The sequence below is a fragment of the Dacryopinax primogenitus genome (assembly GCF_000292625.1).
Source record: "Dacryopinax primogenitus strain DJM-731 SS1 chromosome Unknown DACRYscaffold_21, whole genome shotgun sequence".
NCBI classification, from domain to species: domain Eukaryota; kingdom Fungi; phylum Basidiomycota; class Dacrymycetes; order Dacrymycetales; family Dacrymycetaceae; genus Dacryopinax; species Dacryopinax primogenitus.
This window is the reverse complement of record NW_024467218.1, coordinates 628151-640547: the sequence shown is the minus strand read 5'-3', so window position 1 is coordinate 640547 and position 12397 is coordinate 628151. Positions and strand designations below refer to the sequence as shown.

The following is a 12397-nucleotide window of genomic DNA, read 5'->3' as shown; positions in this document are numbered from 1 at the left end:
CCACAACACGAACCCTCACTGAATACTGGAGGCATAAGTACATCCTCATTGGTAGGATGTGAGGGACAGTTACATTGTAGGAAACAACGCTTAGAGATTAGAGTACGTGACCCTGAGATGGCTCCTGTAACAGAAGAGAATATATCGGCGACGATCAGGTACAAACTGATCGAAGAGATGCTGTATCACGTGCACGGATTCAGATCGTCTACAAGTTTATGCCTCGATTTGTTTCCTTCCTCTTTCCAGATTCGTCTTCGCGTGTTCTCGTTGTCATCCATGCCATGGACTCATGGAGGCCAGAACGAGCAGCATTCTCTTGCGGAATTGTCACACGTAGAATGCCCAGCAAGCGTTTCTCGCCCAACCCAGTCGTGACCGCGATGACGATTCTACTGCTGCTACCGCTGCTTCTAGTTTTTCTTCTGGTGTTGACTCCTCGGGTCACACCCACAAGAGCTCAGATTCCTCAATTGCCAGATTTGAATTCTCGCAGCGTTATGCTGGACGCTACTCGTCATCGGTTGGAAACTTTATTTTTAAGTTCGTTCAACCGTTGCCTATGATAACTAACATATCTCAAGCGGATCTCTGTCCTCACGCCTCTTTCTTCCAGCTGAACCAGTTCCACATTCACGCATCCGATAATTTATTGGACACGAGAGCTCTACTCAGGGCTTCCGATTCAGACCAGCCAACACTTCAGGAAACTACGTTGTCGTGCCTCAGCTGAGCAAAGCTGACCCAGTCCGATTTCCAGGCGGTACAAATCAGTTGCACTGCGCATGGGATCACCATCGTTCCGATGATCGATACGCCAGGGCACACGCTTGCCATTACTCAGTCAAATTCACCCATCTATCGTTCATATGGAGTCACTATGACATCGGCATTGAAACAGTAACATATAATGATGGAACCTCGGCATATATACAAAACAAGGGATTCGTATACAGATTAGAAGCAATTGCGGTCGTTACCAGGCAATATACAATTTCACCCTTTGTCCATGGTTGTCGTACACCTGTATGTCACAGACGAAGTGGTCAGCTTCCGCTGGCTCCAGACACAAATCATACTGCATACTGAGTAGTGCCTATCCTGTTCAGAGCGCAATCATGTGAGCATTGACGATTCGAAATGAAACGTGTCCGAAATACGTACTCCAAAGGATCCACTTAATGCAGTGCTTATCGCCCGATCACACGAATACGTAAGATGCGCACAGACACCCCACTGCACCGTGGCACCACGGAACTGATGGAGCCATTGACCATCTGAATTCAACAAAGACTTATCACCCTGAGCACTCATTGTGACGTTTCCGAATTGGGGTATGTCGAAAGTGACAGTAGTAATGCAATAGCCTGACTCGGCACCTTCCTATGGATTCTTCAGTAACAGAAGACACGCAGTGAATCTGTAGGACGTACAACCCTCATAGTAGGGCGCGCACCCTCTGGAATCCAGAAACTAATATCAACTCTACAGCAAGGAGAGAGGTTCTAAGTTGATGCAGAAAAGGATGAGGAGGCGATGAACTCACATCGTTGACATGTTTGAGATTATATATGTTGACGGGATAAGCTGGAAGAGTGTGTTACAGGCTTCAAGGCTTGGACTAGAAAGCTCCGGGGCAGGTTGTTTGCACTGGATAACGCAAGAGTGAGGTGGTATCCATCGCTTGTGTAGAGCTGGAGGCTGGATAGGAAAAACGATGACGCGACTATAGTCCTTAGTCGCATTGTTCATGATACTCAACCAACACATATGCTAGAACTCTCCCCTAAGCGCTAGAATACACTTGGACAACTCAGTAAAGAGTTGCGGCCGGTCTCTTCCCAGCTACCGGTCTTTGCTACTGTACCGGTGTTTCTAACCACCGGTCCGTGGAGAAGCTCGCAAACTCGGAGATTTGTAGATGCCTGACGTCCAGAAGGTGGGAAGTAGATAATATGATTTGCGGTAAGCACAGCCTCCTTCCTGCTTGCTGGCAAGGCGTGTTGCGATAGGGATATAATATTTCTAGCAGGGCATAAACGCGGTGATATGGTTACCAGAAATAAGCGCCATGGTAGCTGATCATCAGCGATAAGGAGCGGATGTGCCGGGGTACAGATTCAATGCCGCCAGGTAAGAGTTTACATACGTTGATGGCCAAAGATCCCAAAACTGGCGCATCAGCGGCGAAGGATGGATTCGCGGCATAACCCAAAATTGAGTACGAGAGATGTTGCACTCGGAAGTCACGCTCAGTCATAGCTTGCTCCTCCACCACTCCTGCTAGAGCATTTTGGTTCTGGAACCTGCGGTCAGCAAAGGGATTTTCCGGGCCCTGGGCTGGGCTGGTCTAAGCATGTCGTTCATTTTGATGTTGACCATGATCTGTGTGTCTGTTGGTCTTGTGACAAGGGATGCTTGGATTAGAGCATCCTGAAAAGTGACGGTAAGACAGAGTGAAGATATGTGAATGATGAACATACTTCTGCTAGGACATCCGGAGCGATGCTTGCACCTGCTCGAGCAAGACCACACAGCGTCCTTTTTTAGTCATACCCCGGCATATCGGCGTTAAGAACCACCTTGGAAGTGGCTGTGTAGGCGCTTCATGATGAGTTCTCATGATGGACAGTACTAGTCTGAATGGTTTACAACATACAGTCCCAGTGGAATTCTCTACTTACACCAGTTCCACCTACGGACAGGTGTCTTGAATGAAGGATGGCGGTATCCTCGACGGCAACCGGGCTGGACACCAACCCACTCATGGCAGCTTACAAACGGCGCCGTGATACCTCCCGGCTCGGCGTCGCATCGAAATACGAATCTCAAGGCTTCATCTCCTCCGGTACATATGGCAAAGTATACAAGGTCCTTCTTCTCCCTCAAGCAGTCGCTGCTCCAAGACCCGGTGATTTGAAGGGCGAGGCTGGCGCTTTCTATGCTGTCAAGAAGTTCAAACCGGAGAAGGAGGGTGGGGAGGGATATACAGGTCTGAGCCAGAGCGCTTGCCGGGAGATCGCGTTGAATCGAGAGATTGGGCACGAGAATGTGATTGCGCTGAGGGAAGTCATCTTAGAGATGAAGGCCGTGTTCATGGTGTTCGAGTACGCGGAGCATGACTTTCTGGTGCGTCCATCACGCTACCCTCCAGTATCCAAATTTACTGTTCCCACGCATAGCAAGTGATCCACTTTCACAGCACCTCCCATCCACGATCCGTTCTACCTCTTGGTGTGCTCAAATCACTCCTGTACCAATTGCTCAACGGCGTCGCATACCTTCACTCTAATTTCATCATGCACCGTGATCTCAAGCCGGCGAACATCCTCATCACAGACGATGGTATCGTCAAAATCGGAGACCTGGGCTTGGCGAGGGTGTTTCACCGCCCGCTTGTCCCACTCTTGAATGGAGACAAGGTAGTGGTGACGATATGGTATCGTGCACCGGAGTTGCTACTGGGAGCGAAACATTATACGACAGCGATTGGTACGTCTCAGATGGACTGATTAACAAAATATTTCTAACCGGACACATCAGACATGTGGGCCGTTGGGTGCATTTTTGCTGAACTCCTCTCCCTAAGACCTATCTTCAAAGGCGACGAAGCAAAGATGGACGCATCCAAGAAGCTCCCTTTCCAAAAAGACCAGATGATGAAAATCATGGACGTCCTCGGTGCACCCACAGTTGACGAATGGCCCCTTCTCTCCTGGATGCCTGATTACCCGCAACTGCAAGCCATGGAGCGAGAGCGCGCACGGCAAGATCCCTCCAAGCCGCGATTCGAGAATAACATGGGGATATTCCTGAATCGGTATATGCGTTCGATGGACACTGGACGAGCGGCGCTGCAAGAGCTGTTCACCTGGGACCCAGATAAACGACTCACCGCTGCGGACGCTCTAAACCACCCGTTCTTCACGACCGACGCGCCTGCACCGACAAAGAACGCTTTTGCATACGCGACAAAGCCTTACCCAACTAGGCGTATCACAGCGGACGAAGGCGGGTTATTCGCAGAACCAGCGGCACACGCCCCACCTGCACAAACAGCGAATACGAGCGCTACTTCCCAGAGACCTGCTGCCCCGCCGGCGCCGCTCGCTGGCCAGCCCCAGGCAAGTACCACTTTGGTTGGGACGAGCGCTGTGGGTCTTCCGGGCGCTAGGATGTGGACCACTCAACAGCAAGCGCAACAGCAGCAGCAGCAACAACAACAACAACAACAACAACGGGGGATGGCGCGGAAACGACCGAGAATTGCTTAGGGTTGGAGTTGAGGTGAGTTGTCTCGGAACGAGGTGATCATTCTATATTGGGTTCTGTGCCAGTCTGTCACCACTTTACATCACCAAACATTGCTTGCGTGTCATATTATGTTGTATACCACTGTAATCATACTAGGCTGTTTCTTTGGCATTTTGGGAGAAGACAACCGATTACCTGCGAAGGAGATCAACTTCTGAAGAATCGTACACATGTAGCCCAATAGCGTGATATCGGAAAGTTGGGGGTCCAGTGGATTACCGTGTTTAAAGTCAATTAGAATACACGCTGGACGACCATTTGAGGTCGTCTGACCTGGTGGTCTCAAAATCAGTCCGACGGATCTTGGTATGTTCCGGTGTATGAAGAGAAAGATGTCAATCATAGATTGGATATAGAGTCAACACGTTTTCAAAGCCCCGAAAAGGGTAGGAAAAGCTTGGGGTGATGTTTGCCTGGATACGGCACGGTCTGGAGGATGGGCACGGGGCCGTGTTGGCAGTCAACACGTGTACTCGATATTACGTCACTCTTGCATGTTCCGTCCATATCGGCGTAAGGGTCATGCCTGTCTTCCCAAGGAATGACGCATATAGAAGCCTGTTGGTAAGCCCAGAATGGTATTTTCCCTTGACGTGGGTAGCTCGAAGGTCACGGACAACGTGACCGCCGAAAGAGGACCGAGATCGGAGGTATTCACTCACGTGGAACGGGCGCGTGCCCGGCGTTTATTCGCACGGGTGTTCGTGCACCTGGGTCACACACACCGGAGCATATATATAGTCTCGGACCACCGCAACGGGCATGCCTCAACACTTCCTGCAACGATCGCCCCCATTTTCTAATCCAATTTCTACCAGACCGCAAACTAGATGGAGAGCACCGTGCCCAAGTGGTGGAAAGAGGCCACTATCTACCAGGTAGCCGTGTGCAGGATTCACCAATATGCACATGCGCTAATGGGACTTGCGTGTGTATGCAGATCTATCCTGCTAGCTTCAAAGACTCGAATGGTGATGGATTGGGCGATATTCCCGGGATAATATCAAAGCTGGACTATCTAAAGGCTCTCGGGGTGAACGTACTCTGGATCTGTCCGTTCTACAAATCGTGCGTTCCTGAATTCCTGCTCGCTGCGTGTCTGTGGGGACCGACGTGACATCTCTTCTAGACCTCAGTATGACATGGGCTACGATATCTCAGATTACCAAGACGTGCACGCGCCGTACGGCACCAAAGCGGATATCGATGCGCTCATCTCTGGGGTGCATGAGCGTGGGATGAAAGTCATCTTCGACCTCGTAGTAAACCACACCTCGCACGAGCATGCATGGTTTCAAGAGAGTCGAAGTAGCAAGCAAAGTCCGAAGAGAGATTGGTATATCTGGAAACCGGCGAAGATGGTAGATGGGAAGAGGGCACCGCCGAATAACTGGAGGAGCAACTTTGGGGGTAGTGTGTGGCAGTGGGATGAACATACGCAGGAGGTATGCCATTCTGTAATCCGCGCGTGTGTTTTTTACTGACACAGATGATGTTCAGTACTACCTCCACTACTTTGCACCCCAACAGCCCGACCTGAATTGGGAGAACCCCGAAGTCCGGAAAGCAGTCTATGCAACAGCTGTGAACTACTGGCTGGACAAAGGTGTCAACGGCTTCCGGATCGACACAGTAAACATGTATTCCAAATGGCTCGATTTCCCTGATGCCGACATAGTCGACCCGAGTACGCCCTGGCAGCCGGCTGACAAGTTCTATTCCAACGGGCCAAGACTGCACGAGTTCCTCAAGGAGATGCACCGTGAGTGTTTTGGACGATACGACGTTGTCTCGATTGGCGAGTGCCCTAATACTCCAAACTTCCACGATGTCCTCCCCTTCGTCAGCACGAAAGAGAAAGAACTCGATATGGTCATCCAGTTCGACCTCGCATCGATGGATCATGGCGGAGGAGAGCTGCGCCTGTGGCACCGGGACTGGAGTTTGAGGCTATTCAAGGCCATCACAGAGGATGCGCAGAAGCTCGCTATCCCCGAACATGATGGCTGGTGCACCACCTACTTGGAAAATCACGACCAGGCGCGTTCTGTCAGCCGGTTTGCTAACGACGACCCCAAGTATCGTGTGGCAGGAGCCAAGATGCTCGCTACGTACCTCCTGACACTCTCCGGCACGCCCATTATCTTCCAAGGCGAGGAGCTGGGGATGGTCAACATGCCTCCCTCGTGGGACGTCGACAAGGAGTACAAAGATCTGAACACGATAGACTACATGGTCGAGCTGCGCCGGATGGCAGGGTCGGACAAGGGCATGCTAGAGAAGGGCATCTACGGCGCACAGCGGACGGCACGAGACCACGGGCGCACGCCCATACAGTGGGATGATTCATCCCAGGCTGGATTCAGCACGGCGAAGGACACGTGGATGCGGGTGAACGACAGCTACAAGGAGATAAATGCTGCTACTGAGGAGAAGGACGCCAATTCGGTACTTGCATTCTATCGCCAGCTCTTGACGCTGAGGCAGGAGTACAAAGAGCTCTTCATATATGGCATGTTTGAGCTCCACGAATCCGAGGACGACAACACCATCACGTACATCAAGCGGAATGGAGACCAGAATGCGCTGGTGCTGCTCAACTTTACGAATCAAGATCAGTCGTTCGTCATTCCTTCGACGTTTAAGGGTCAGCCAGAGCTGCTGCTGAGCAACTTGCCTAAAGCGGGGAAACATGTGCTGAGACCGTATGAGGCGAGGATATATGTTAATAAAGGGAAGCGGGTGGTGAACGGCGCCTGAAGAGCACGCGAGGTAGAAGCTGGACATTGTCATGCGAGCCAGTAATAAATGACATTGTCCCGAGTGCCGTGTTTGACTCATTTCATAATATACGAGAAACTCAAATTAGGCTGATTTGCCACCTTCTCGCCCGTATACTGCACAACAAGTTTCCATCTTCGCAGCGCACACGGATCTCGGCCGTTCTCCGGTGTCCTCTTCTGTTCCCTGCTCGTGCCCCACCGAGGAAGGCTAGTCCAACCACTCCAAATTAGGTAGTGGAGTCTAGGACGTCCGGTATATTCAAATGTGATATACAAAATACATGATGCTTAAATCCCTCCCGCCCACCCTCCTTCCCTCCTGCAAGCAGCCGCTAAGTCCCACCTCCTCCCTGTCCCTGCACTCCCGCCAGTGCACCCCCAGCGCTCACGGCACACGCAGAGCCCACAAGCTCAGGAAGTCGCACTACACCTCTCTAGCGCAGGCACGTAAAAGTCCAGAAGCATCATAAGCTGACTCATGCCCGTGCCGCCACTCCCACCACACCCGTCCACCCTTCCCTCCTCCACCCTCTGGTCACCCTCTACCTCAGTGACGACCCACGCCGGCTCTGGGCCAAAGTCGAATTGCTCTGTTTCTAGGAGAAGAGGATGCGCTTCGGTCGTGATCGTGTATTTGTCGAGGTGGATCACGGAGGGGTCGGAGAATGTCAGGTAGAAGTACTTCATCAGTTCGGCGTAGAAGAATGACTGAAGCGCGCGAGTGCATGTTAGCCATCGGCCTGCCTACCTAGGGGAGGGATTATGCTCACCTCGGACTCGTCCTTCCTCACAGGTGCTATTCCCGTATCAGCACAACCCCAGAATCAAAGTAGCAGCTCACAATCGGTTTCCACCGTGATCAAGCTCGCAAATCCCGCTGGGGCTTTACAATGTTTCCTGACAGCCTCGAAAGCGGCCCAGACCCTCTCCTGCCAAATGGGGTTTCCAGTGATCCTCCATGCGTAGAACATGCTCTCCACTACCTCCGGACGGAGGATATAGGATGCATCCGAGGTCCAGTACCCGCGCTCGCCGTAAATCTCCGCCGCACGGCTGCCTTGGTACGGTTGAGCGGCGTACTCCACGCCAACGGGAACGTAGTGCCATGATTCGGGGCCAATACCGAGGGGCGTGGAAGAGTAGGTATGGGCGCAGGACTCGGCTAGCGAGAGGGCGGTGCGGTAGATCGTGCTGTTGTGTGCTAGACGGGCGCCGAGGAGCCAGTTGCCGGGGAGGTAGCACGCGAGGTGGGAGAACTGATCTGCACAGGGTGAGTGGAGTGAACCGCGATCCGGACTGGAAGAGGGAAGAAGGAGAAGAGGGGGACGCACAACTGTAACCCGTGCGGTTGCTCCAGTCGCTGAGCCAGAGCCAGTCACCCACCGTGCTCTTGAATAACATGTTCTCCATAGCACTGTTCACCCCCGTAAGCCAAGTGTCCATATAAACAGGATCAGCGTTTCCCGTCATATGCGCATACTACTCGCATCAGCTCGCACTCTCCTTCCACTCCAAACTGGAAATGCGCACCTTGATCAAATACTGCTCTGGGGTCAGTGACTATCCCGCAACAGAAAATATGTCGCACCTCGTAGAACGAGTCCGAATTCGGCCCAAAGCTAACTTTATCATTCACGACTATCTCCAGCAAGGGGCTATACGCCTCCCCAAACAGCCCCGGGCGGAACTGAGTCGTGCGGAGGACAGCGTCCATGGACCGTTTTGCCAAATCGAAGAACGTGGCGTTCCCGGAGTACTTTGAGAGTTTGGCAAACTCGAGGATGTTCGTCCCGGCCGTGGCGAGGCCTACAACGCCCGTCTCAGGCTGGTTGGTGACGAAGTTCATCCAGGTGTAGGGCATGTTCCGGGGGGCATTTTCTTCCCTCCCTTCGGTCCAAGCATGCGCAAGTTTGTGCGCGAGGGTCGCGGCTTGGTCGATCAGCACCTGGTGTTTCTTCCCCGAGAGCTCGTAGGCCGAGACCAGGCCGCCGACGTAGCGGATGATCGTTTCGAACACGGAGACAGTGCCCGGTTTTGGGGGGGAGGTGAAGTTTGTCGCTTCTAGGTGAGGGAGGGTAGAGAGGAAGAGCTCGTCAAGCCCCATGACCTATCCATGACCAAGGATCAATGTTTCACGCAAAGAGTGAGAGAAGAGGGCGCACAAGCATCGTACTCATGCTATCGACAATCGTCGCTCCCCACCCATTGCGCGTATCATACCCCCTCATCGTGAGCGGTGCAAGCTCGTCATGTCCCCACGCATACAAGCGGTAGTCCTCGAACGCTTGTTCAAAAGTCTGCCGGACCTCGGCAGCGCGCGTACGCATGAGGGCGGTGTGCGGCAGGTTGGGGTGTTGGACGCGTCTGGCATTGGTGGGGATGAGGAGGAGGAGGAAGGGGAGGAGAGCGAGGGGGTGCATGACGGTTTGGCAGAAGGAAGGATGGGCACCAAGTGGCTGCTATTGGTGGTCACAGTTGGTGATCGGAATGAATGAAGGATAGTCCGCGCTGGGTTTGCTGATTGAGCCGAGGGTGGTGCCACCTGGCAGTCCTACTTCTCCGATCCCCCTGTCACTTCTATCCAGAAGTAACAATAAGACGAGACAAAATGCAAGAAATAAAAGAGTGAGAAAACAGGGGAAAAGACCGATGTCCGACTGCCGACTCCGAGCTGCCAGCAAGCTCTGTGTGTGTGGTCTAACTCTGGGCACAGGTTTAGGCTCTCACCTGTAACAAGAACCCTCTGCGGGAGGAATTCAATCTCAATCCCCTGCGGTCCATTTCTCCTTTCTGGTCACGCCAAGCCTTTCTACCGTCATCTTATGATGTACGTCCAGTGTCCGTATATGCAGTGCTTATATATCGATAGGGGTGTCGCTGTATGGGCTGTCAGTGGATACCGCGTCGAATGGCCAGTATGGAACGCCTGGCTCCCGTCTCTTGGCATCGAGGAGAACAACCGGTATGATCAACTGAACAAGATCGACAGTTATCTGTGGAAGGAGCGGCATAAAGGAGGGGAACAGGTGAAGCGGATGTGGTGGAATCTTGAGTTCATCTGGCCGACCCACCAGAACGTTGCCATCAATTGGAACGTATCCGTGGACGCGGTCTTGCTGGAGATTGGGAGGAGGAGGTTGACGGCCGACTTCTCAAACCTCAACCTCCATCAGGCGGAACAAGACGGTCAAACGGCACACAGCCGGTTCGACCATGTACAAGTCCCGGAGACGGAGAAGGGAAAGGAGTTCCGGGTGTGGTTGCAGGAGCTCGGGCTGGCGAACATAGAATGGGTCACTGAGATCATGCTCAGATAATTAGTTGCAGTTATGATTTGAGTAATGCAACATTGGAGATGTTGTCGATGTTATTGAGGCTGTCTTCGCTGGTTAGGGCCGGCGTCCATTCACTTTCTGGTCACGCCAAGCCTTTTCCCCCTCAACTCTCTTGGCATCACATTCCTACTATATTAGATTCTTGTTCTAGTTTAGCCTGAGACAGCGCCTCAGCGATTGGGTTTGGCGAATGAAAATAGGAAGAGGAGGTAACGTGTCTGTTGGTCAGTGTCACGGGCTCACGGCGCCGGCATGCCGAGTGGAGTTTCGATCCTGGCCAAGCCCATCAGAGTGGCTCACGTGACACAATGAAAACGCGCTCCTATCAGAAAAGGCGTGTCCCACATTAGGTATTGCATTCCAATATCAACCTGCCTCGACTACCACATCAACCTCCCCTTCCCAACTCCCCAACCTCCATCAAACGGCTTCCCCAAAAACACGGCCATGCTCCCCCCATCCAGTGCCGCATACCCCAATCCTTCCCCCGCGACGCCCAGCGCGCTCGTCTCCAAATAACACCGCAGCAGGAGGAAAGGGATGATAAAGTATCTCGGTTCTAACAATGGGGTCGGGACCAGAGTTGCAAGTGTACATATGGCGAGGGAGAGTAGGGGTAGCAAGGGCTGTTCCCCTAGCCTTATTGTCCAGATCCTGAAGCAGAGGAGGTAAACGGGAGCCCAGAGGTACCGCGCGAGCGGAAAGGGGGAGATAAGCCGCCGCCAGAGGTAAAACGGGTAGTGCCTGTTGTCGGAGAGGAGGAAGGGGTGGGCAATCGTATACCTATTAATGAGGATGCATAATACTGCCGTCCAGGCAAGTGTGAAGCCTATCCGCCTGGAGGCCGTTAGTTGATGAAAAGTGAGACGGTGGGAGGCGTACCGCGGCGTGGAGAAAATCTTGCTCGCTACGACCCTCCCCAACCCTAGGACTCCGAGCGGGCCCCCCGCCAAGGCAGGAGCAGCAAGCGCGGTACTGAAGACGAGGAAGTACATTGGGAGCACCCAGTGCGGCGTGGGCTCATGGTGTGCCCTATCCCCAAGTGCTATCCCGCCGTTCCAGAGTACGAAGGCGCAGAACGATGTTAGGGGAAGGACGTAGGGCCAGAGGTGGGATAAGAGCTCAGGGAGGCGGGAGAGACAGAGCGAGGGGAGGGAGAGGAGGGTGCGCAGGAGAAGGGTGGGGGAAGTGAGTGATAGTGTTGGGTCGGCGAGATGGGGTTTGGAAGGGGACGGGCGGTGGAGGATCTCGAGCGCTTGGAGGGAAGCTGCATATCCCAGCCAGACGATATTCGTTTGCCTAAACAAGCAACCCACTGTACCTGCATCCTTGATCAGCTATCCTCTCTCCCAGCTCTAGGAAAGGCATACCGAGTAGTGCTGCAAGCCCGCTCTGCCCCCGTTTGGCCGCTACGATCGCTCCCAGGGCGAAGACCACCGCGCCCAGGTCGGTATAGTACAAGAACCCGGTGAACCACGCCACGGGCATGAAACCCAGTACGATGGCCTCCCACCCGGGTCTGAGTGTTTCCAAAAACGTGCGAGGGGGCTCGGAGCACGGTGGGGGCTGGAGCAAAGGCAGGAGGTGGGAGAGGATTGGGGGAAGGGAGAGAAGCAGCAGAGTGCTGTGAAATCGCAGCAGGGGGAGGGAGCAGCGCATAGCGAAGAGCTTGGAGATTCCTAGAGAGAAGAGATACAGCCCAGGCGGGGTGGTTAGTTTCGGGTCGTACGTGTCGAACTCGAAAGAACAGTAACGTTGTGCCTGGGGGACGTGGAAGGGTTCGTCCTGCATCGAATGGGTTAGGTGCGCGCAGACTCTGTTGGGTGGGGCACACCATATAGGGCTTGAGGAGGACTTCGTTCACGCTGCGGAGGACGTAAATGTTGAGTACGCAGAAGGCGATGTAGGGGAGGGGGGACTTTTGGGACATCTTGAGGTTGCGCCGGCGCAGACAAGTGTTAGGAC

The 12397-nt window shown here is 53.4% G+C and overlaps 6 protein-coding genes across 6 annotated transcripts; 4 read left to right on the top strand and 2 right to left on the bottom strand.

The window, feature by feature from the left end:
- Positions 1 to 289: 289 nt before the first annotated feature.
- DACRYDRAFT_24882 (uncharacterized protein) lies at positions 290 to 994 on the top strand. The gene is made up of 2 exons (XM_040773895.1): positions 290 to 543; positions 617 to 994. Exons 1-2 carry the CDS (start codon positions 384 to 386, stop codon positions 646 to 648), a joined length of 192 nt encoding a protein of 63 aa, XP_040624870.1. The 5' UTR covers positions 290 to 383; the 3' UTR covers positions 649 to 994.
- A 1676-nt stretch (positions 995 to 2670) lies between these two features.
- DACRYDRAFT_24881 (kinase-like protein) lies at positions 2671 to 4346 on the top strand. The gene is made up of 3 exons (XM_040773894.1): positions 2671 to 3129; positions 3183 to 3492; positions 3544 to 4346. The coding sequence occupies exons 1-3, from the start codon at positions 2722 to 2724 to the stop codon at positions 4272 to 4274; spliced, it is 1449 nt and encodes a 482-aa protein (XP_040624869.1). The 5' UTR covers positions 2671 to 2721; the 3' UTR covers positions 4275 to 4346.
- Positions 4347 to 5097: 751 nt separating this feature from the next.
- Positions 5098 to 7136, top strand: DACRYDRAFT_24880 (alpha-glucosidase). The gene is made up of 4 exons (XM_040773893.1): positions 5098 to 5192; positions 5255 to 5382; positions 5444 to 5759; positions 5815 to 7136. Exons 1-4 carry the CDS (start codon positions 5145 to 5147, stop codon positions 7072 to 7074), a joined length of 1752 nt encoding a protein of 583 aa, XP_040624868.1. The 5' UTR covers positions 5098 to 5144; the 3' UTR covers positions 7075 to 7136.
- A 372-nt stretch (positions 7137 to 7508) lies between these two features.
- DACRYDRAFT_102222 (seven-hairpin glycosidase) lies at positions 7509 to 9732 on the bottom strand (the record flags this gene model as incomplete). Its single annotated transcript, XM_040767621.1, has 7 exons — positions 9260 to 9732; positions 8686 to 9204; positions 8628 to 8639; positions 8429 to 8576; positions 7939 to 8358; positions 7868 to 7893; positions 7509 to 7805 (listed from the first exon to the last, which is right to left on the bottom strand). The coding sequence occupies exons 1-7, from the start codon at positions 9515 to 9517 to the stop codon at positions 7509 to 7511; spliced, it is 1680 nt and encodes a 559-aa protein (XP_040624867.1). The 5' UTR covers positions 9518 to 9732.
- Positions 9733 to 9919: 187 nt separating this feature from the next.
- On the top strand, positions 9920 to 10414 carry DACRYDRAFT_111485 (uncharacterized protein; the record flags this gene model as incomplete). The annotated part of the gene is made up of 2 exons (XM_040769246.1): positions 9920 to 9924; positions 9967 to 10414. 2 exons carry the CDS (start codon positions 9920 to 9922, stop codon positions 10412 to 10414), a joined length of 453 nt encoding a protein of 150 aa, XP_040624866.1.
- Positions 10415 to 10671: 257 nt separating this feature from the next.
- On the bottom strand, positions 10672 to 12362 carry DACRYDRAFT_111484 (uncharacterized protein; the record flags this gene model as incomplete). Its single annotated transcript, XM_040769245.1, has 5 exons — positions 10672 to 10705; positions 10907 to 11269; positions 11315 to 11753; positions 11803 to 12217; positions 12267 to 12362. 5 exons carry the CDS (start codon positions 12360 to 12362, stop codon positions 10672 to 10674), a joined length of 1347 nt encoding a protein of 448 aa, XP_040624865.1.
- Between the last annotated feature and the right edge of the window lie 35 nt (positions 12363 to 12397).

Bases quoted from the DNA above. Each gene is read 5' to 3' on its own strand.
- DACRYDRAFT_24882 (XM_040773895.1), top strand. From the start codon at position 384: ATGACGATTCTACTGCTGCTACCGCTGCTTCTAGTTTTTCTTCTGGTG. The intron at 544-616 runs GTTCGTTCAACC...TCTTTCTTCCAG, and splicing joins GTTGGAAACTTTATTTTTAA to CTGAACCAGTTCCACATTCA.
- DACRYDRAFT_24881 (XM_040773894.1), top strand. From the start codon at position 2,722: ATGGCGGTATCCTCGACGGCAACCGGGCTGGACACCAACCCACTCATG. The intron at 3,130-3,182 runs GTGCGTCCATCA...TCCCACGCATAG, and splicing joins ACGCGGAGCATGACTTTCTG to CAAGTGATCCACTTTCACAG. The intron at 3,493-3,543 runs GTACGTCTCAGA...CGGACACATCAG, and splicing joins ACATTATACGACAGCGATTG to ACATGTGGGCCGTTGGGTGC.
- DACRYDRAFT_24880 (XM_040773893.1), top strand. From the start codon at position 5,145: ATGGAGAGCACCGTGCCCAAGTGGTGGAAAGAGGCCACTATCTACCAG. The intron at 5,193-5,254 runs GTAGCCGTGTGC...GTGTGTATGCAG, and splicing joins AAGAGGCCACTATCTACCAG to ATCTATCCTGCTAGCTTCAA. The intron at 5,760-5,814 runs GTATGCCATTCT...GATGATGTTCAG, and splicing joins GGGATGAACATACGCAGGAG to TACTACCTCCACTACTTTGC.